This window comes from Polypterus senegalus, chromosome 15 (assembly GCF_016835505.1).
Source record: "Polypterus senegalus isolate Bchr_013 chromosome 15, ASM1683550v1, whole genome shotgun sequence".
NCBI classification, from domain to species: domain Eukaryota; kingdom Metazoa; phylum Chordata; class Cladistia; order Polypteriformes; family Polypteridae; genus Polypterus; species Polypterus senegalus.
This window is the reverse complement of record NC_053168.1, coordinates 3,792,579-3,815,463: the sequence shown is the minus strand read 5'-3', so window position 1 is coordinate 3,815,463 and position 22,885 is coordinate 3,792,579. Positions and strand designations below refer to the sequence as shown.

Below are 22,885 nucleotides of genomic sequence, written 5' to 3'. Positions count from 1 at the left end.
AAAATAAAAAATTGAAACATCTCCTTTATAGAAGTATCAGACCCTTCATTCAGTACTTTCTACAAGTCTCTTTGGATCTTCTTGGGTAAGTTTCTACAAGCTCTGCACAACTGGATTTGGGCAGTGAATCCTGTTCATCCTAGCAGACCCTCTCAAGCTGTTAGACTGGATGGGAGGCGTCTATAAACTGACATCTTTGGGTCTCTCCATATATATTCAGAGGGTTTAAGTTTGGGCATTGGCTAAGTTACTCAAGGCAATTGAGACTTTTCCAGAAGCCACTCCAGAATTGTCTTGGCTGCAGGCTTTGAGTCACTGTCATGATGAAATTGTCATCCCAGTTAGAGGTGGTGTACACTTTGGAGTAGGTCTGCTTCAAGAACCTCTCTCTGTGTTTGGCTGCATTCATCCTTCCCTCAATTCTGACCAGTCTTCTTGTCCATGCACCCCTAAAACATGATGCTGGCACAACCATGCTTAAACATAGGGATAGGTGGGTGATGACCGCTTCCTTGTCTCCACCAAACACAGTGCTTGGAGTTCTTCCCAAAGAGTTCAATTTTGTCTCTTCAGACCAGAGAATCTTTCTACTCTTCCTTTCAGGGTCCTTTGAACAGCTTTTACTCAAAAGTGGCTTGTCTAGCCAATCTGCCATAAATGCCTGATCAATGGAGTGCTATTGAGATGGTCTTCTTACCCCGTTTACTCATACTGGCTGAATGGCCAACACTAGGAACAGTTCAGGTGGTTCCAAACTTCTAGCAATTCACAGCTATTGAAGCAGCTGTGCAACAGGGAACACTCAAAGCTTTACAAATGGTTTTGTACCCTTGTAGAGCAAGCAGAGACCTACAGAGAGATCCTTTCGACTTCACAAATTGGTTTTTGTTCTGATATGCAGTGTGAATTGTGGGACCTCCTATACTGAGGTGTGCCCTTTCTAAATGATGACAAATCAATACAGTTTGTCACAGGTGGGTTCCATTCAAGTTCTAGAAACACCTCAAGGACAATTAAAGCAAAGGGGATGCACCTGAGCACAATTTGGAGAGCTTCACCAAAGGGTCTGAATACTTCTTAGGAAGCAAAGATTTCAGTATATGAATTTTAATACAGTTGCAAACCTTTCTGAAAACAGGTCTTCACTTTTGTCATGATGGGTTCTTGAGTATGGACTGATGGAGAAAAATGGCAATTCATCAATTTAAAACTACAGGCACAACACAACAACGTGTGCAGAAATTGAAGGAGTCCATTGTATAACCCATAATATGAGTTATTTTTAACTTTAATTGACTTATTTAATTGACTGTATTAAAATGGCCACCTCGTGCAAACAGCAGGATCTCTCCAGTTTGTGTTTTGTGTATAGTAACAGGATATTAATTTTTCATCAGTTAAATACTAACACACACTTTTCAAAGCATTAATGCATAACGGTTCACTCAGTAGTCCCACCTTGTATACACTGTCTACACACACACACACATATATATATATATATATACACACACATATACATATATACACACATATATATATATATATATATATATATATATATATATATATATATATATATATATATATATATATATATATATATATTCAAGGCATTCATAATCTGAATCACAATCTGACTGTATGGGTGGTTACCTACCAGGTAACACTTGTGGTTGGTCAGCAAGTCGGCTAACATCCGCCACGGTGCCCTCTTTCAGTTGCGAGAAGCAGATCATAGAATGGTTGAAATAGTTTTACAAATAATGCAAAGAGTACACGACACGTGTTTCACCCTAATTCTGGGCTCATCAGGCGTACACACTCACTGCACCCCCTCTCGGAAATCAAACCTCGGACGTCAGCGCTAGAGCAGATTTACTGACCAACCACAAGCGTTACCTGGTAGGTAATCACCCATACAGTCAGATTATGATTCAGATTACGAATGCCTTGAATGGAATTACCCCGATCTACATACTGTCAAATAAACGAACCAAACGCCGTGGTGCAACACAAGAGGCTTCGCCTCTAGCGGTGGCGTCTGAGGTTCGATTGCCGAGAGGGGGTGCAGTGAGTGTGTATGCCTGATGAGCCCAGAATTAGGGTGAAACACGTGTCGCGTACTCTTTGCATTATTTGACAGTAAAACTATTTCAACCATCTTTTATATATATATATATATATATATATATATATATATATATATATATATATATACACATACATACATACACAAATTATACAGAGAGAGAGAGACATAAGACACATGGTTCGTCTTATTTGGGGCTCATCAGTGTACACACTTTTGCTTCCCCTTGCGAGGATCGAACTTCAGACACCAGCGCTCCAGGCAAAGCCTCAGATTTTGCACCATGGCGGTTGGTTTGCTTACTTCACAGGGTGTAGATGGAAGTATTATATGCATATACATATTTATTTTTATCAAACTACATGTCTTTATTTATTTAAAAAGCTCTGTAAAAAGATAAATGACCCCTAGGGAGAAATCAAGAAATGCAACTTGGGGCTCCTTCATGCCAACGACAATACATCTATATATGTATGTATAGCACATCACTGGGATTGGGACTGCCATGTCAGAAGTTTTTCCTTCTTTTTAGTCATTCGTGTATGCGCTCAGACTATGTGTATATACAGTGGTATTCATATATCCATTTATTTATTTAAAGAGCTTCTCTAAAAGGCCGAATTTACCTCAGGGATAATACAGAGTTCTATCTATCTATGATCTTTAAAGTACAGAGATTACCAGCTACATCTATTCCAGGATTGTGGGGTATGGGCAATGAGGACTGATTAAAGGTGCTGAATCTTTTCAGTTGAAGCAAAGTCCATGAGGTGAAATTATACAATTACTATTGTGGATGTGTTACTTTAAAATAAGATCTTTAAGCAAGAAACAACAGGGCATAGATAAAGATGGATAAGGGGAAATAAAAAAAAGAAATAGAGTAGTTTACTAAGTAGCATCACAAGAGAGTCAGCTGATACACAAGAGCACAATGATAATAAACAATGGCAATATCTACTTAACAGTATAAAATGACACTTATAAATGTCAGGTATGAATGTATAGCATGTACAATTTTCAACAACAGAACAATAAAAGTGAAACCAAAGTTCAGGATTCTCATGTCATGAACATCATCTGAGTGTGGTGCCTGATGTACTTTCAAAAACTTGATCCCCTAAAATTTTTATGTGCCTTCTGGCAGGCCAACTCTGAAATAATTATCAGCCTATAAGGTTACCAGTGCCAACAATTAATCCAATTGTAGAACACAAGCAATTTAGTGCTGCTTCATCCAGATACAGTAAGTGGCATAAATGGGTATCAGGGCTCTCTATGCTATTGCTGGCCTTGGCCAGGAACATATTACTTTATTCTGACGTATTTAAAATATATGTTGACTGTAAATCACAAACGTTAGAAAGTATAATTCACATATTTCAGTACAGAGAAGCTAATGTTAGACCAGTTAAATTCAGCACAGAATACCACTTTCAGGGTCAGGTTCAAAACGTTTTAATCTTGTTGTGCTTCTGTTCCTTTAAACTTGCTAAAACTTATCAAAATGAGACAACAGTTCTTTCCCTAATCTGTACACCTGGTGCCTTCCCCTGAAATCTTTCAATTAAAAAAAAAGGAAAGGTCCTTCTGAAAATACATACCCTTGGAACTATCTGAGAGAGATGCTGAATATCCATGTTATCTAACTCTTCTCCAGAAAGTGACTGAGAACCTTTGGAAAACAAACCCAGTCGGCTGGCTGGTAAAAACAAAAAGCAAAAATTATGAATCATTATTATTTAGTTATATACATTTTTTGTACTCCTCTTCTGATTGATAACTTTCAACAATGTGATCCCACTCATGTTTTAAGATCTCTTTGTGGGCCACGGCCTTTGCAGTAGGATGCAGCCAAGAAGATGTCAGGATAGTCCTACAGGCATGGCTGACCTTGAATTGGAGGGAACCTATGTGACTTTAATTGATGGTGGGGTATACACTAATTACTATTTAACATGAGTCTGAATGTGACTGGATGATTCTGAATACTGCCACATATTTAATTACAGTAAGGTGTGGGCACTTGTGCAATCGAGTTTTTGAAAGTTTTTTTTGGTCTGTAAACAGTTCCCGTGTTGTTTCTTACCTTCTTTGCATAGGCTGCAATTTCAAAATACAGGTGGAAAGAAGTCTGACCTGACTGAGCTTGGTTTCCCTTTCACATCATAAAGGCCTTCCATTTTTACTATGGTGTGAAGAAATTTTGATATGCACTGTAACATTTGGTTAACTGACACAAGATCGTAATCTAATTGGTAAAAGAAAACAGTATATAAAGCACCGATTGTCAGTATGTGCAGTGCACTAAGTATAAAAGCAGAAGTGTGCTTTATAAAAAATAAATAAAAAAAAATACCTGGAAATTAAATCTGAAATATGTACTGTATCACGGGTTATAAAGAGCAGTTAGGCGAAATATCAGGACATTGTTACTTTAGGATTTGGTTTTTGCAGGGATTGCATGACTTCTGTATTCTTTGGCGCTTCACAATGTGTGAGACAGAGCCTTTTTGTAAAATAAATCTACAGTGAAAATCGTTTTAACACAAAACTGAGGGGACTGAAATATTTTTTCATGTTAAAAGAATGTCGTGTTAAAGGATATTACAAAATATGGCATATGGGAGCATTCTGAGATCTCGCTTGTTTGAACCAAATCCTCGTGCTTGGCCATTCTCATCCGTTTTCGCTCTGGCTCAAACTTATTCCATTCAAACATTTCCGTAATTTGATCTCTTTTTTTAATTATTGTTGATAATGTACAGTTAGCAATATCAAAATCTTTACAGATTTCCGTTTTCGTCTTCTGTTTTTGATCAACAGCCTTAAGAAGCTCTATCTTCATTTTAAGCGAAATAGCAGTTTGCTTTCCCCCTGAGCTCTTTGCCATAGTGCTCGTAAAAAAATTCTTCTAAAATAGAAAAAAAAAAGCGAACCAATCTCACTGATTTTTACTCATACTGCGATGCACTCGTCACCGAATTCCAAAGCCAACTGATGAGAGATGAGATGTTTTTGTGTGGCGTTTGTAGGGGTGGAGGGTGAAAGTAGCTTAGATAAACAAAATTGGCTCGTGTCACAGGCTATTCCGAGGGTATTTCAAAGCCAAGTTAGCCTCCTTTCTACGAAACATGTGAAACCACCTATCTATCATTTCACACCCCTCTTAAATCTCGCCTGCGTGGCTGGTGTTTTCCGTATTTTGTTCATTCCCAGTAGGGAAATCTTTTCGTGTTAAGCGATTTTGGTTTCGTGTTAAGAGAAAAAAATGCATTAAAATACATAGTAGTTTGTCGGGACCGTTGTATTATTTCGTGTTAACCGATATTTCGTCTTAAGCGTTTTCACGTTAAACATATTTCACTGTATTTTGTAAAGGTTCTGCATTTGCCCTTATATCTAGCTGGGGTTCGACAGTATCTCTACCCCCAGTGGGCATTTTTTGGAAGTGTTTTAGGAACTTTTTAGTGCATAGGTTCCTAAACCATAGGTCATGGTGTTGTCTAAATTTGGGTCACGCAGAGTCGTGATTCACTATAGTACTCAATGCGAAGGTGTTGTATGCAGTTTACGGAGTGTCTTGCAATGGGTCTCCTTGTGCAGTTTAAGCAAACACCACTGGTCCACAACGACCTGCGTCGGTGATTCTCAAAGGAGGAAAAGGATAACTATCAGCAGCGATTCTCCAAAGGGGACCCAATTGGATGACTACCAGAGGTGATTCTCCAAGGGGGAAAGATGACAGTCGGCAGCGATTCTGGGTCTCGACAACATTAAAAAAGGCAAAATATAGTCACAAGGAAAAAAAAAAAAACATTTAAGAACCTCTGCTTACTGTTCTGAAGTCCAAGTTCATAACATCGTTAAGTTAGAGCACAAATGAAAATGGACAAGGTAAATGCATAGAAAAACAGCCTTTTATTACCTATAGACACTGCAGTCTCTTGTGAATCTCCAGTAACCATTTTTATGGCCACCCCAGAGTTGATGAGTGCTGCCACTGCTTCCTTTACGCCTGTCCTCGGAGGATCGATGATTCCCACCAGGCCCAGGAAAGTGAGCTGTCCAAGCTCAGAGCCAGAGGCAAAAGCAAGAACTATAATGAGCAAAATTAGAAATCAAAAAAACTTTCTTAATAATCATTTACCTCCATAAGGCAAACATTGTTAAATAAGACTGAGCTTGTTTACTTATGATGTTGCACATTCATATTCATTTCAATAAAAACTGGCAAAACGCGGAGTTTTTTCATAAGTCTATACAAGCTTTTATAAAACTTAAGCAAAATCTTAAAAACTTTAAGGATTGGAACACGATTGGCACAGACCTATGAAAAGCCTGCAATGAATCCATTCAACATTGAAGTTCAAGCTCCAGTTTACTGTCATGTGCACATTGTCACTTACAAGTATTTGATAGACTAGCGCTAGTGACCACAGTACAAATCCAGCAACAGACAGTGAATACAGACACAGACCTCAGGTGATATATACAAGAAATGTGGTCAGTAAGAGCAACTGAGCACAACACCCTTTAGGGAGCCCAGCTGAGGATCAATATGGATCTGAGTGAATATCAGGCAAGAATGCATTAGGAAACATTAAAAGCAGACCCACAACTAGACTATCAATATCTGAAATGGGAATTTCAAGTCGCTGTAACTACAATGAATGGCTTACCTCGAAGGCCTGCAGTACCCATGTAAGTCTTTTCTTGCTGGTAGAGCTCTTTTTGTTGTTGTGTGAGTGGCAGAGCTAAACCTTTGCTGTTGTAATGACTGCAGCAACGTATGACTTGTTCATAAGCACCCTTCATAAAGTAGACTTCTGGTTTATCCTAGAAATAAAAGCATTAACAAATCAAGTTTGCTATACAAATAACACCACAACTATTGTGCTACAAGCCTGACAAATTTTCCTCTGAAAAGCAGTCTAATATTCAAAATGTAACTTCCTTGAGCAAAATGCACAAATTTCTCTGTAACATTTATTTTATTGGAAATAACTAGAAATCTGAAATTGAATCACTAATGCAGATGAAAAATAGAAGAATCCAAGAAACATCTAAGACACAATTTATATATAAAATTAGTTTGGGGGTCTAAGGCTTTTCCACAGTACAGTGTGTCTCTCAAGCTTTGTAACACAAAAGGCAACTTGTACGTCTGATATTATCTCTTAGGAGTATCGTAAGACCTCAATAAAGATATTGACCTGAGCACCATCGATTTTTCAATAGCATAAAGCAAGCACTATAAATAATACAGAAAATGTCAGGATGTGACACTGAAACACACTGCACATTTAAAAAAAATACCTCTAAACCCACTAAAATATTTATTAATCAATCGGATTTCATTTCAGAAATGCAGTGTTACCTGTTGAGTTCGATGGACACACTTGACTGCCATCCACTTCTGGTCAGAGCTAAAGGGATGTTCAGTTCTCCTAATATATTCATGATGAAGACTTTCTAAACCCATCTTAAAAAAGAAAGAAGACACAATACCTTAACATTTGTGCTGCTTATTTGGTTTAAAATAATCAATTACAGTGCCCTCCGGAATGTTTGGGACAAAGACATATTTTTCTTGATTTTCCACTCTGCTTCACAGTTTAAAATTACAAATCAAATCATTCAGATGTAATTAAAGTGCACATTGTAGACTTTCATTTAACTCTTTGAGGGCTGAATATTTTTTTAAAAAACTTAGTTTTCTGAAAAGCACACAATGCACTGGTTTCACACATAAATCAACATAAAATGTCTGTTTCTATATGCCGTGGCTGCTGTTGGCCCCTGTTCAGCAACTCTGGCAACAGTGACTGAGCAGGGGTGGCTTGTCTCTGCCTTCACACAGCAGGTGGGCTATGGTGGCAGTGACAGTGTGACACAATATGGTTTGTACTTATTGTCATCATAATTTGTGGTCCTCCTAGGTGAACGCTGCTGTGAACATGTTCAGCACCACGATCAGCTGGGGACCAATAGGCTGATGCTGGTACCTCACTTTTGTTTTCGATATCCATCTCCAGATCACTTGCATCAAACTCAGAGTCCGAAAGTCAGAGTGTGATTCAGCGATAATACGTAAAACGTCCATGGAGTATTTTGCTCTGTACATTTGCTTTAGTCTCACCAGATGCTGATGCCATTTCAGAGGGTTAGTGACCTCTTCACTACTCACGAGGTCAAATCAACAAAGCTTCGTAACTTTCCTTTAAGCAAAGAATGTCGAACTAAAAAGTAAGGGTGAATTTTGTCGCAGTTTACAGCTGATTTCCTTCCTCTCCCCCTGAATTTCGACAAAAGTCAACATAAGCCCTGAAAGAGTTAAGGGAATCTGCACACATTTCAGTCAAACCATGTAGAAATTACATTTTTTATGCACGGTCCCCCCATTTTAGGATGTCACAGGTGTTTGTGATGCCTCAGGTGTGTTTCAATGCTTTGTTAGTGCAGGTGTAAGATACCTCAGCTTGCTTCTACCCTTTGGAGTCGGTAGATACCATTGCTCAAAGGACAAGAGCTGTGCAAGTCAAAGAAGCCATCATGATGCTAAAAGGCAAGAATAAAACCATTGAACACAATGGTGAGCTCAGAAATCACAAAGGGACTGGTAGGCCAAGGAAGATCTCCACTGCTGATGACAGAAGAATCCTCACTATGGTCAAGAAAAAGCTCCAATGCCTGTCTGACAGATCAGACACAGTCTTCAGTAGGCAGATGTGTGTGCATCAGAAATGACTATCAGCAGAGGACTTCAGGAACAGAAATACAGAGGACACACTGCAAGATGAACAACACAAAAACAGAATGGCCAGACAACAGTTTGTGGAAAAGTGCTGAAAAGAGCCTGTAGAATTCTGGGAAAAGGTCCTGTGGACAAACAAGATAAAGATGAACCTCATCACAGTGATAACAAGAGCAAAGTATGGAGACGACAAGGAACTGCCCAAGATCCAAAGCATACCACCTAATCAGTTATGGCTGCCACCGCCTGGCACACTTCTCCACTGACGACAGTTGCACAATGAATTCTGAGGTGTGTAGAAGCATCTCATCTGCTCAAGTTCCAGTAAGTGCCTCTAAACTCATTGGTTGGCGATTCATTCTACAACAAGATAATGATCTAAACATACTGCAAAGACAACACAGGAGTTTGTCAAAGCAAAAACATGGAAGATTCTAGAATGGCCAAGCCAGTCATGTAATTTCAATCCAACTGAGAAGTCCATCCATATGTTAAAGAGAAAACAATCAGGAGCTGAAGATGGCTGAAAGATCCTCGGCACCCGGTGATGTCTATGAATGAGACAAAGTCCTTTAATAGACCTGCCATTGCTTTGTGCCAAACATGATGGTGCCTGAAATGTGGGGGACAGTGTAGAAAAAGTGCAGTCATATCTACATGATGTGATCAAAACGTATGCAACCCCCTTAAATGTTAAGTCTGCAATGTGCACTTTAATCACATCTGAATCGCTTGATTTGTAATTTTAAGCTGTGGATCAGAGAGATTAATGAATGAAAATGTATTTTTGTCCCAAACATTATGGAAGGTACTATAAATCTCTTTTATAGTTTTTTATAGTTAACTTGCTTTACAGTAAATCAAAGCCACGTGTGACAACTTGAATAAACTTGAAGTAGCTGCCGTCTGTTAATCACAAACCTACCAACATTCTACAAAAATGATGAGATACAATAGTTTAAAGATTGTCACGTACACTTAATAACATTTTACTAATGTGCTCTCAAAACCAGAACCATATCTGTTAAGACGTACCTTCATCGCCAAAGCAATTAAAGCTCCTTCAGTAGGTCTTCCCATTAAAGTATTATTTCTGATAACTGCATCATTACAAACACAACCAGCCTATGGAAAAATGAAAATTAAAGGCTCATGAAATTTGTATTTTTATTTTTAAGTAATTTATAATTGCTTAATTTAATTACCTCTACTATTTTACTTATTGATGACACAGAAAATCCATGTATCACCTCACCATCCAGGATTACCTCTCCTGAGTTATTGTATCCAACACCAGTAACCTGGAGCAAAAAAAAAAAAAATGAAATGAATAAGTAAATATTGTAAGTAAATAAATGAGTAGAGTGACTGTGAAGTAAAACAATATGACCGCCGAGATAACATTTTAATACTGGGCACATTAGGTTGATGTTGTGCCCTTCTCTCCTTTTAAAATCCTGCAGACATTACACAGCATAAACAAAAAAATAATATAAAGTATGCTGCCTAAAAATAATGTGAATGCAAGCGTACAGCAGATGACGACAAAATATTGATCAAAATGACAAAAATTCATAAAAAATGGTTAGTTTTAAAATTCCAAAAAGAATAAAAATACTATTTATAAAACAAAACACACTGGCAAAAATTTGATAGGAAAATGACTTTAATTTACTGCATGAAGATACACAATCCTATAAAAATGAGACCAAATCCAATGGCCTCATTTTGTTTTGTTGCCACAGAACACAGATTGCTATTTGCCTGAATCAGAAATAGAACATTTTACGTACCCCATTCAAAAACTCCATCCCATGAGGTATTAGTTTCCTGTTTATGATGTGCCTGGATTTTCCTGTAGGTATCTATTCTAGTGTAGCAAAAAAAACTGTGTTTTGCATGCTTTAAGCATACAATTGCACAACTGACATGTGCGTTATGTACGATTTTAATTTTTCTTTTTTCCGCACGAACATTTATCATTTTGTTTGCCATTGTACAGCATATTGGTCGCTACTGGCTTTTATTACGTCACTAGTATTTACTCCGCACTAAACTTGGAGTTTTTATTTTAAACCTACTAGACATATTCCCAAACCATCCATCCATTATCTAACCTGCTATATCCTAACACAGGGTCACGGGGGTCTGCTGGAGCCAATCTCAGACAACACAGGGTGTAAGGCAGGAACAAATCCCGGGCAGGGCGCCAGCCCACCTGCAGGTATTCCCAAACCAACCACCCGTCATCTTATTAGGTAATAAGAAATAGAAAAAAATGAAATCAGGTATATATTTCTTTATAAAGAATTTCAAACGTTACAAAACTTAAGGATCAAATAACATTTTGAGTAAAAACGTTGGAGCTCCTTGATATTAGTTTTACTTGAATCGGTTTTCTCAATTTGAACTTACATTCAAAAACTAATACATTTTATTTATAGAGGGCCTTTCCATACTTAAAAGATACCCTTGACTTTTCTTTGCTGGCATTTTATTCTGTAACTAAATGCAAATATTATTTACCTTAAATGTTGCCAAGTTTAATACATTCACTTATCACATTTTTTTAAAGCATGTAAATAAACGAGTTTTTATTAGATTTATATACAATCACAGTTTTTATTAGATTTATATGCTCTCACCGGAAAAAAATAGGGTCACTTCAGCTTTTCTGATTTATGAGCTGGTTGACAAAGGAAAGTTTTACTTTGTGTACAAATGCATTACTATAGGTACTTGATATTCGTACCATTCCATATTTTTTGTCAGTCTGATAAGTAGTAACCCAGTCTTTTTGCCTATATTTTTTCTATATTAAGAAAAAGACTAGGGGGCTTGACCCCGTGCTCGCTTTGCTGCCAACCACCCCCAGCCTGTGCTACGCGCCAGCCACTTCGCATCTCTGCCGCTCGCGTATGTGGATTTCACTTTCACCAAACAACATATCTTTAATTCTCACGAATAGGCCTCTTGATTGGGAAGAAACATTATTTTTCCCTGATGGCAACACCAATTAGATGGCCTACAAGTCTTCAACTTAAACTTTATAGCCCAACAATACATCATATCGCCTATGTCCATATATTCAATCCCTCTTTGTTGTTCCGTTATTTCACAGTGTAATAATTTGCACTAATGAGATCTTTACTATCACTTTTTTGAGACTTTCGAATTTTAGTACTTTCATTATCTCTAACCTGCTATGCATGTGTACCGTGCCAACGTTTCTTAACCCCTTTATGACGTTCTACTTTGTCATCTACTCTTTGTCTTGGCACAAAGTCTCGTCTCATGGGACCTGAAATTATCTCTCTGAAAAAGTCTTGTCTCGTCGAAGAATTTTTTTTATATAATAGAGATATTGCCAAATATTGATGGAAAAAGAGTATGAGTAAAATGAAGTAAAATGATGCGTTTTCTTGGAAAGAAATTAATTATTGTGAATATATGTGGGAAGACGCCTTTATGGTTCTGACCAAAATAAAAAAAATTATCTCTGATAAGGGCTAGGGAATTGCGGCTACCCTTAATTGATTCAGCAAGTGCCAGATTATGAGCCCGTTAGACTTCATCCCCTAATCTTTGCATGCTCAGAAGTTATGCACTGAAACAGGACAAAAAATGTGACTTTTCAAATGGCCGCCATTTTGGAAAGGTGGGTTTGTCAGATGAGGCGTCAGACACCTTTATGGTTCTGAACGAAAATATTATGAATTTTTTAATTCTGAAGTCACAACTCCAAAAATTAAAGTGCCAATTGTAGACAAAGATTCTTCTCTTGTCTTTTATTATATACATAAACATTTTCTCTCCATTCTGCATGAAAACATGAAATAAAATTTTTTTCTCAGCCATCACTAGAAAGTACATGGGGTACGTAACATAAAAAAGATCTTTTTCTTTAACAATATTTTGTCCTGCATTACATTTTCTTGGAGACATCTTTAGGTTATGTTACACAATAAAATAAAGTGGTGGCATGATAGAGAAAAACTGTGCACCTATCCAACCATTTTAGGCAAGCTAACTGATAAGAAGTCACTGTGACATATTAGAACAGTAAACTATATAAAATAGTGATTTTGTTCGACATAATGAAAACAACAAAAAAAAAAAAGAGAGAAAGGAAAACAGCATCAGCTCCAACATTTTATAAGTCAAGAAATTAAATACAGGCAGAGCTCTGCACATACAGGGCATTTTACTGTTACAAGACAAAGAACTAAAAAGTATCAAATTTAAACATTGTAAAGGCTGTTGTGTTAAACTTTTTTATAAGAAAAAACATCGGAAAAATGTTGAAGAGCACAGCTGGAGGTTGTTAATCTTTCACACGTTTTTCAGCTGCTACTCAGAATAAGATGCCTTTTAAAGTTATTTGTGTGATTCTATAATAGACGGTTGAGGGGTCCAGTTCTCAATCAACAGACCGTGGGACAGTGGATGGTACAGAGTTCATCTGCAACTCTGGGGTCTTCTCTGTGTCCTTCTGTCACTGACTAACCTGTCTCCGTTCTTCTTTCTTTCATAAGTTTCTTTATGAGTGGCCTCTCTTTGACCAGACTGCCAGTGTCCACCTTGCCAGAAAGGTGGCTGGTCTCAAAATTACCACCAAATTGCTACCAAACAACAGCATCAGTCACACTCCACTTTTGCATAAATAGAATGGTAGTAATTTAATCACTTTTCATTAAAACTTCAAAAACTCTGAAATAAAGGTATCATATAAATCAGATTTCACTGCAAGTAAGTTCTGGCATATACCAATAGCTGCTTTTACCTCTGCATGAAGTCCATCAGATGTAAATATGTGAGTGACGGTCATTTCATTCTTTGTTAAGGTTCCTGTTTTGTCTGAACAGATTACATTGCAGCAGCCTGGGGAGGGATGCGTAAAATAACATTAAAGACATGGAGATGTGTCAAAAATAACACCAAACATTTTAAACACAATGCTGAAGATTTAAACTGTTGAGACGGTCACACCTAAAAGCTACTGCATAAAGCAGAAAGCAAACAGGAACCAAGTTAAGCAACTTGAAATCTTCCATATATGACAAACAGCAGGTCCCTGTCATGAACCAAATAAAAATCACTATAACCAAAATGCACATAATCAAGTTAACGATCCTGGACATTCATGCCGTTTTAAAAAGATTAAAAGAAAAAGTACTGAATGTTTGAACTGATTCTATTGTTTTCTTTAGATAATTTGAAGAATTGTACACGGTACAGCATTATGTATGCCTGTGTGTGCTGTTGAAAGCCACGAAAGCAAACAATTTTTAAAAAGTCCATCAATTTAGTCTACACTTGGAGGCAGCTGACTTTGACTAAACTGTTGTATGCTCCCAAATTTAAGCCCATTATGTGAATGTTTTTTTTTAACCATGCTGAACTGGCTTCTATGTGTTTGACAGCTGGCATGACAGTGGGCACTATGTCTGGAGCACCACATTCCTTTCCAGCATGGCCCTGAGATAAGCTTAGACTTTTCTTTTTCATCAGTTGCTGCTGTCTGATTCCCAGATAGCAGTCTGCCAAATGGCACATCTTTCTTCTAGCAGCTCTGTTCACCCAGCTGGTTAAATTGTATGAACTTTATATTTGTGTCATAAGAATACAGATTCATTGGAGGTTCTTTGCTGCGCATCTTTGCTCGGTCATCATATCAAAGAAATTACAATTTTTACTTAAAGCCAATTAATTTTCTTTGCTCCATGCTGACCTGCAGAACCCCACTGAAGTTAAAACCTAACAATCTCCACATCCACCTTTACAGACCCTAAATATTCACCCATAGTACAGAAAAAACTGATGGGACAGAATTGTTTTGAAAGAGTTTATCGACAATGAATGGAAGGGAAACTTCATGATTTACGATACACACAGAAAGAGTTCCACTGCGCCAAACAGTAAAACACAGAGTACCAGCCCATTTTATGCAAGTGTATAAGAAAGAAAGAAAGAAAAAAAAAATGGCGTAATTCCCCCTACACCAAGGGTAGCAAACTACAGCCCACGGGGCGCATGCGGCCTGCAATTTCAATTTGTGTGGTCTGCATACAAATTTATAACCTTTGTGATTTTGTTAATAAAAATGATAGCAATGTCAATATGAGCAGCCCACACACAAGTTTAAAACTTTCATGATTTTATTAACAAAAATGACAAATTAAATACAGTAGAGTCTCGCTTATCCGATATAAACAGGCCGGCCGAACGTCGGATAAGCGAAAATGTTGGAGAATGGCAGGCGTTAAGAAAAAGCCTATTAAAGCCTATTAAAAGTCAAACTATGTTAGAATTTTACACATTACGAACCTAATAATCATGTTTTACAACAAACCAACAGAATAAATTAACTGAAAAAATTAACTTACAGTTACAGAATTGTCTGAAGTTAAATACAGTATGTACTGTACTTAAAAAGTTCAGTCCTGTGATGATTTAAAGACATTTTTGATCGTAGTCTGCTTTCCTGACGAGTGCCGTTACTTCGCTATTAAGTCTCGCCATCTTAGCAGCATCATTATGTCGATTCCTGTAGCTTCTTCTTGTTGCTCAATGTAATTAATTGCAGTTTCTAGAGCCTTAATTCCAACACTTATATAGTCAACATCCATACGAGCGTATACTGTTTACTATAGCATTGTGACTGCGCGTGTGTGTGTGTGTGTTTGTGCTGTGACGTGCGAGTCCCAGTCTTGCACCCGAAAACTCGAAGCTGAGTCTCAGTACTTTTAGCAACACCAGCTTTATTAAGCTTGAAACAGCAACAGTGTGGTTATTTATTGTAGCGGGATCTGCCATTCTCATATACACAGACACAGCAGTCAGGCAGGTTCGGGGTTTAGGTTTTGGGTTGTAATACTGAGCCCAGCGCATTTATAATGTTCCTTGTATCACCCATCGATGGTAGGCACTTATAGCATGTCCACGATCTTTTCGGATTGGTTTTTATGGCGAACTGCTACAGTGCTGGGAGACTGCGATTGCTTTGGGACGCTCTTCCGCGTGTCATCCCGTTGGGTGGAATCCCACAAGAGTTTAGAAACTCACTCACACCAGCCATGATTCTTTTCAAAGGTAAAGTGCAGGCTAATTTACTTTATGCAATTTTACTTTATATTTTGTATTAATCACTTTTACATGAATAGTTTTGGGTTGTGGAATGAATCATCCGAGTTTCCATTATTTCTTATGGGGAAATTTGCATCGAGAGGAGTCAGATGAGGTGGCTCGGGCATCTGATCAGGATGCCTCCCTGGTGAGGTGTTCCGGGCACGTCCAACCAGGAGGAGGCCCCGGGGAAGACCCAGGACACGCTGGAGGGACTATGTCTCCCGGCTGGCCTGGGAACGCCTTGGGCTGGAAGAAGTGGCCAGGGAGAGGGAAGTCTGGGCTTCTCTGCTTAAGCTGCTACCCCCGCGACCCGACCTCGGATAAGCGGAAGAGGATGGATGGATGGATGGATACTGTACGAGTGCTTTGGACTGCGAGCACATTTCCAGAATGAATTATGCTCACAAACCGAGGTTCCACTGTAATTAGCTGCGGTAGAGTCGGGAGCAACAAAAAATAGACTACGCTCATGCTCGCAACTTGCAGTTCTTGTTGCCGATTGATGTGGTTTTTTTTTTTGCTTTTTTTTTTTTTCGGTGAGACATCGGATAATACGGAATGTTGAATAAGCGAAGGTAGGATAAGCGAGACTCTACTGTACATAAGCTGTGAGTGTTTTAGAACATGCAAACAAATGAGCAAGATCATTTATAATGTCACGTGTACAAGCAGAAGCTCGCGTTTACGGAAGTGGACTTTGTTCTGCATGTAACAAAATGTCCACACTGACGTTTCGATTGTACGTAGTCAGAAGACCGGTTGCTATGTAAGCACATGCATTCTTGCACTGTGTTTGGATCACTCTGAGCAATTTGGCTGTCGTCCGAGTGCTGTATTATATTACAAATTTTGTTAACCCTATCAATGAGTGCTACTGTGAAAAAATGTAAAATTGAAGATGAATTCTGTGTTTTTAACAAGCAATGGACATGCATTTTTTCTTAAACAAATGTTGAAAGTAAAGCAGTGTGCCTAATATGCATTGTCAAACCAACGGTACCCAAGGATTTTCCGGAGAGACACAGGAGTCCAGTCTTCATCTCAGGTCACTGGATAGCATCCATGACTCGCAACCATATAGCAAGACAGGAAGCACCAGGACTCTAAAGACTTGGACGTTTGTCCTTTTGCAGTTATCAGGAGCGCCACACACCCTTTTCCAGCGACCTCATGAACCCCCCGTACTCTCCCAATCCGTCTACTGACTTCATAGGAAGAGTCACCAGAGACATGAATGTCACTGCGATGGTAAGTAAACCTCTTGACGAAGTCGACAATCACCCCGTAAACAGACACACTGCTGATGACTGTGCCCAAGAGGTCATTAAAGGCCTGGCTGTTGGTTTTTATCAGGACACTCACAAGCCCAGACACTCAGACTCCTCACTCAGTCTCTCGAGACCCCCCAATCAGAGCCTCCATTGATTCCAATTGTATTGGATCCAACCTGATGAATTTGTAAGTTTGCTCACAAAGAAATTAACAGTCTCTAATTTTTATATAGTTTCCTCTTTATTTTAATGGAGAGACACAGAATATCAACCAAAAATGCAGAAAAAACACATTACATAAAAGTTAAATTGATTTGCATGTCATTGAGAGAAATAAGGATTTGATCCCCAAGCAAAACATGACTTAGTACTTGGTGGAGAAGCCCATGTTGGCAAGCACAGCGGTAAGATGTTTCTTGTAGTTGGTCATCGGGTTTGCACACATCTCCTGAGGGATTCTGGCCCACTCCTCTTTACAGAAACTCTCTAAATCCTTTAGGTTCCTTGGCTGTCGCTTGGCAACTGAAAGCTTCAGCTCCCTCTACAGATTTTCTACAGGATTGAGTTCTGGAGACTGGCTAGGAGGCCACTCCATGACCTTAATGTGCTTCTTCTTTAGCTACTCCTTTGTTGCCATGGTGGTATGTTTTGGGTCATCATCATGCAGGAAGACCCATCTAAGACCTATCTTCATTGTGGCTAAGGGAAGATGGTTCTCATCCAAGATTTTACGGTACATGGCCGCATCCATTGGCCCCTCGATGCGGTGAAGTTGTCCTGTATCCTTAGCAGAAAAACAGCCCCAAAGCATAATGTTATAACCTCTGTGCTTGACTGTGGGGACTGTGCTGTTTGGGTCAAACTCAGCATTTTTCTTCTTCCAAACACGGTGAGTCGAGTTGATGCAAAAGACCTCGATTTTGGTTTCATCTGACCATAGCCCTTTCTCTCAAGCCTTCTCGTTTAATGAATCGTTTAGATGTTCACTAGCAAACTTAAGACGGGCCTGTACATGTGCCTTCTTGAGCAGGGGTAACTTGAGGGTGCTGCAAGATTTCTGTGGTGATCCCAACTACTTTCAGATCATTAACAAGCTCCTCCCATGTAGTTTTGGGACAATCCCTCACCTTTCTCATGATCATCCTCACCACTCCACGAGCATGGAGCTCCAGACTGAGGGCTATTGATGGACATTTTAGATTTCTATTTCCGAATATTCGTGCTAACAGTTGCCATCTTCTCACCAAGCTTCTTGCTGATGGTCTTGGAGCCCATTGCAGCCTCGTGCAGATCTACAATCTTGTCCCTGATGTCCTTTGACAGCTCTTTGGTCTCACCTATGGTGGAGGAGAGGTTGGAATGGAAGACATTGATTCTGTGGACAGGTGTGCTTTATACATATAATGAGTTGAGATCAGGAGTATCTGGGATTGATTGATTATAATCGCCATTCTGTGGGAGCCAGAATTCTGTCTGGGTTGTAGGGGATCAAATTCTTATTTCACTCAGTGGCATGCACATCAGTGTAAATCTATGATGTAATGTGTTTTTTGTCTGGATTTTTCGTTAACAGTCTGTCTGTCTCCATCAAAATGAAACTACCATAAAACTGTTCATTTCTTTGTAAGTGAGCAAACTTACAAAATCAGTAGGGGATCAAATACTTATTTCCCCCACTCTAGATGTAGTTTCTTTCAGCATCTTCTTTTCAAAACCAACAATTTTGAATATTAGGATGCTGCATCACACTTGAGCACATGGAGAGAAATTCCAGGAGCTGTATACCATTCTGGGTTCTCAAGGGGCCTAAAGAAAAAAAAAGTTTATCAAAGTCCTATGAGAGTGAGACATGCCTGATAAAGTCATAACATGAAGCAAGACTGGAGAAACAGAGAGGAGAAGGAACGATGTGCGGAGGGAGAAGGACACGAATGCTGAGTCAAGAGAAAGTTTTGGGTGTGGAGGCAATAAGTGTTGTAGGAAGGAGAAACAGACTGCAGAGGTTTGGCCAAGTGGAGCAAAAGGCAGGGGATGACTGGGTGAGGAGGTGTACCAAGATGGAGATGGAAGTGATTAGGTCTACAGAACACGTGATTGAGGATGGTATTGGATAATATTAAAAATACATGTCCCACCCAAAAGAGTGGAAGTCCAACACAATGGCGGTTAAACCAGTAAAGTACAATAGTTAATTATCACACTCAAGCACAAAATCTACATATAATGAAGCAACATAATGAACCAGTGCTTTCATTTTTGGGTACTTCTTGACTTTGGGTTGGCGGTCTCTGAAGATGTGCAATGCTAAATTTTTAATTCAATTAATGAGGATAAGGACTGTGGTTATTAACTATTTCTTCATGCATTTTAAATGTATAATTAAGGTAACTGACTGAATTTTCTTCCCTCCAGCTGTGTTAAGTTATACTTTTAGATATTCATACCTGGTTTATTACAAAGCATGAAAATGCCCTCAGTTTAAAATTAAACCAACAATAAAAACTACAATTGCACAAACTTCTATTCATTCATAGCAAAGATACATTAGCGGCCATACCCAGGGTTTCAACAATAGGCAGCTTTTTCACAATGGCACGTTTCTTCACCATTCTCATCACTCCCAGAGCTAATGTTACTGTAACAACAATGGGCAGACCTTCAGGAATAGCTGCAACGGCCAAACTAGAAAGAGGAAAACAAAACGCTCTTTATAAAACTGCATTGGTAGGGCGGATACATAACAACAAAAGAACTGGAAAGTGGACATTTGTTTTGACGCTCTACATTTCAGAATGACGTGCATTAGTATGAACATTTCAATGTTGGGATTTTAGGGATTAAGATTTTTAAACAGAAAATGGGTGCATTGATATTTTTTGTTTATATTTACAAAAAAAAGAAAACAAAAAAAAAAATGAATTAATAAAAGACCTGTTATGATAAGCACAATGTGAACATACTTTGCACAAGTAGTATATAAGTATATACATTTTACACATTTTTACAGAAAAAGCACAAATGTTAATAATGTTAATAAGTACTCTACCAAAGGCCTCACAATCTGTCCACATGGAATACTTAACCCACTGTATCATTTTTACTTCCATGTGAATAAAAGTTTGGTAATTGTGTCAAAAATTTGCCATCGGATTAAGCTCAGATTCTGATTCTACGATGCTCAAAACATCAAGAAAAGGTGACTTTTAGCATGTGCATCTGTGTGCATTTCTGTATCGGTTGAAAATCAAAACTAACTTTCACATCTTTATACAGCAATTTTCGCTGGAAAATTGTGGTTTTCGTTGTATAGAGCTCTTAGATGGCAACATCCCAGAAAAAAGAGAGAGCATTTTTAAACACTCCCAGATATCCACCCTGGATGCTGAGACCTATAACTTCCAATAAAAACAGACCTCTTCTTCAAGCAAGTCACATCGTGTTTGCCTTTTTTTTTACATGACCCAGGCCTATTGTTTTGGTCCAGTTTCAGTTTGTCCCATTACCCTGGAACAACAGTGTGGCCTACATGCAAAAATAACTGTCATAGGAATTGTTCAATTTAACTGAGATTTTTGCATTCAAAGGAACAGGCCTACTGAGATGCAGAATTTTTCCACTGGTAGTGTTCGAGAAGTATAATTTATTTAAACATAAATTGATGCACTTATAGCGGCACACAAAAGCTTGAGCATACAAGCACAGGCGTGCACACACACAAAAATGTATAAGTGACAATAACTAACATCTTCTTTGCCCTACAACAGTCCACGTTGGATGAGGAAGAGAAAGAGATGAACACACACAAACATGCACACTCACCACAATTAATCTATGCACAGCGACGTGCAAAAAGGCATTAAGTCACCGTGTACCAAACTGTCCATCTATGAAGCTTCATTACTTCATCAGACCCAATGTATTTAGTTTCAAATTAAATATGACTGAAGTTGTTCTCATGATTCAATTCCTTGTTTGTTTTATTCTCTATTTAGGCACACAGTCAGTTATATTGTATTATAGGATCTTTGGTTGAGTGATTTCCTGCAGTAACACTAAAGTTACAATCAAGTACTGTATGGACCATTCCATACCTATTACGCCCTCGACCCTCTGCAGTTCGCATACCAGGAGAAGGTGGGAGCAGGGGATGCCATCACCTATATGCTACACCGATCCCTCTCCCACTTGGACAGTGGCAGCGGTGTTGTAAGAATTATGTTTCTGGACTTCTCTTCAACATATACAATAAGATGCTGCAGATGTTCTATCAGATGGTTGTGGTGAGTGCCCTCTTCTACACGGTGGAGTGCTGGGGAGGCAGCATAAAGAAGAAGGACGCCTCACGCCTGGACAAACTGGTGAGGAAGGCAGGCTCTATTGTAGGCATGGAGCTGGACAGTTTGACATCCGTGGCAGAGCGACGGGCGCTGAGCAGACTTCTGTCAATCATGGAGAATCCACTGCATCCACTGAACAGGATCATCTCCAGACAGAGGAGCAGCTTCAGCGACAGACTGCTGTCACCATCCTGCTCCACTGACAGACTGAGGATGACCCCACACTATGCGACTCTTCAGTTCCACCCGGGGGCGGGGAACATTAACATCATATAAAGTTATTGTCTGTTTTACCTGCATTGTTATCACTCTTTAATTTAATATTGTTCTTTATCAGTATGCTGCTGCTGGAGTATGTGAATTTCCCCTTGGGATTAATAAAGTATCTGTCTATTATTTCATTTTCAGCCATGAGGTCGCCTACATCAAAAGACAGTAAACAGTCACCATGAGACACTACTTTAATAGCCTTTAAATAGAAAGGAAGACATGAATGAGGCTCATCCTAACCAATCTTCTTTTAACATCTGAATTATTAAAACTAGACCATCATCGTCATTTTATAGTCAATGCTTTGGCTTTAAATTGTGTTTAACCAACATTTTAATAAAAGTGACTTACCTCACTCCAATGGTAAACATATCCAGTAGATGCTTTCCTTGCAGCCAACCAACAAGCATTATGACACCTAATATATGAAAGGACAGACTCTTATTTGATAGTGGTGTTTGCATTTGTCTAGTACTTCTTTTATAAAGGACAGGCACGTTAAAATAAAATGTTAAAAATGCACTACAGTTGGCCCACCTTATTCGCGGGTTTGGCATAAGTACACACATGAAACAACAAGCGAAGGCCAATGCTGCTGAGGCACGACGTACCCAAGCCCAGGTAACCCTCGACCCTGCTGTATCAGTCCAATGTGATTGGTTTGTATGTGCAAAATGCTTTTATATAAGTTCAGTGCATCTGGTATTTAGGTGGTCCTGGAACCACAAACCTGCGGATAAGGTGGGCCAAACATGAATTAGTTGCATACAAGCAAAATACTTTTCCTTTTCATTATATTTATTAGTAAAAAGCACTAAAGGAAAGGTGGTGGTTTCTCAAATGTTTTTATCATACAATCAATGCAAAGATAAAGATAACTAACTAATGTATTCTTACTAGCCAAAGGTACAATAACAGTATTGTGTACGGTACTGTATTTTAAAAAGATATGAAATTCCCTTTTGGACAATAAAAAGTTTGAATTTGTAATTTATCTAAAGCGATTGACAAGATGAAGAAACATTACAAC

At 38.6% G+C, this 22,885-nt stretch overlaps 1 protein-coding gene across 1 annotated transcript in view; it reads right to left on the bottom strand.

Moving 5' to 3' along the window:
• atp2c1 (ATPase secretory pathway Ca2+ transporting 1) overlaps positions 1–22,885 on the bottom strand; it is a 114,345-nt gene that overhangs the window by 20,049 nt on the left and 71,411 nt on the right. Inside the window, exons 11-19 of the mRNA XM_039737476.1 lie at positions 22,207–22,273; positions 19,806–19,930; positions 13,633–13,730; positions 10,055–10,150; positions 9,885–9,974; positions 7,473–7,577; positions 6,775–6,931; positions 6,021–6,191; positions 3,697–3,794 (exon numbers count right to left, since the gene is read on the bottom strand). Of these exons, the coding sequence (XP_039593410.1) occupies positions 3,697–3,794; positions 6,021–6,191; positions 6,775–6,931; positions 7,473–7,577; positions 9,885–9,974; positions 10,055–10,150; positions 13,633–13,730; positions 19,806–19,930; positions 22,207–22,273 (1,007 nt within the window). The remainder of the gene's footprint in view (positions 1–3,696; positions 3,795–6,020; positions 6,192–6,774; positions 6,932–7,472; positions 7,578–9,884; positions 9,975–10,054; positions 10,151–13,632; positions 13,731–19,805; positions 19,931–22,206; positions 22,274–22,885) is intronic.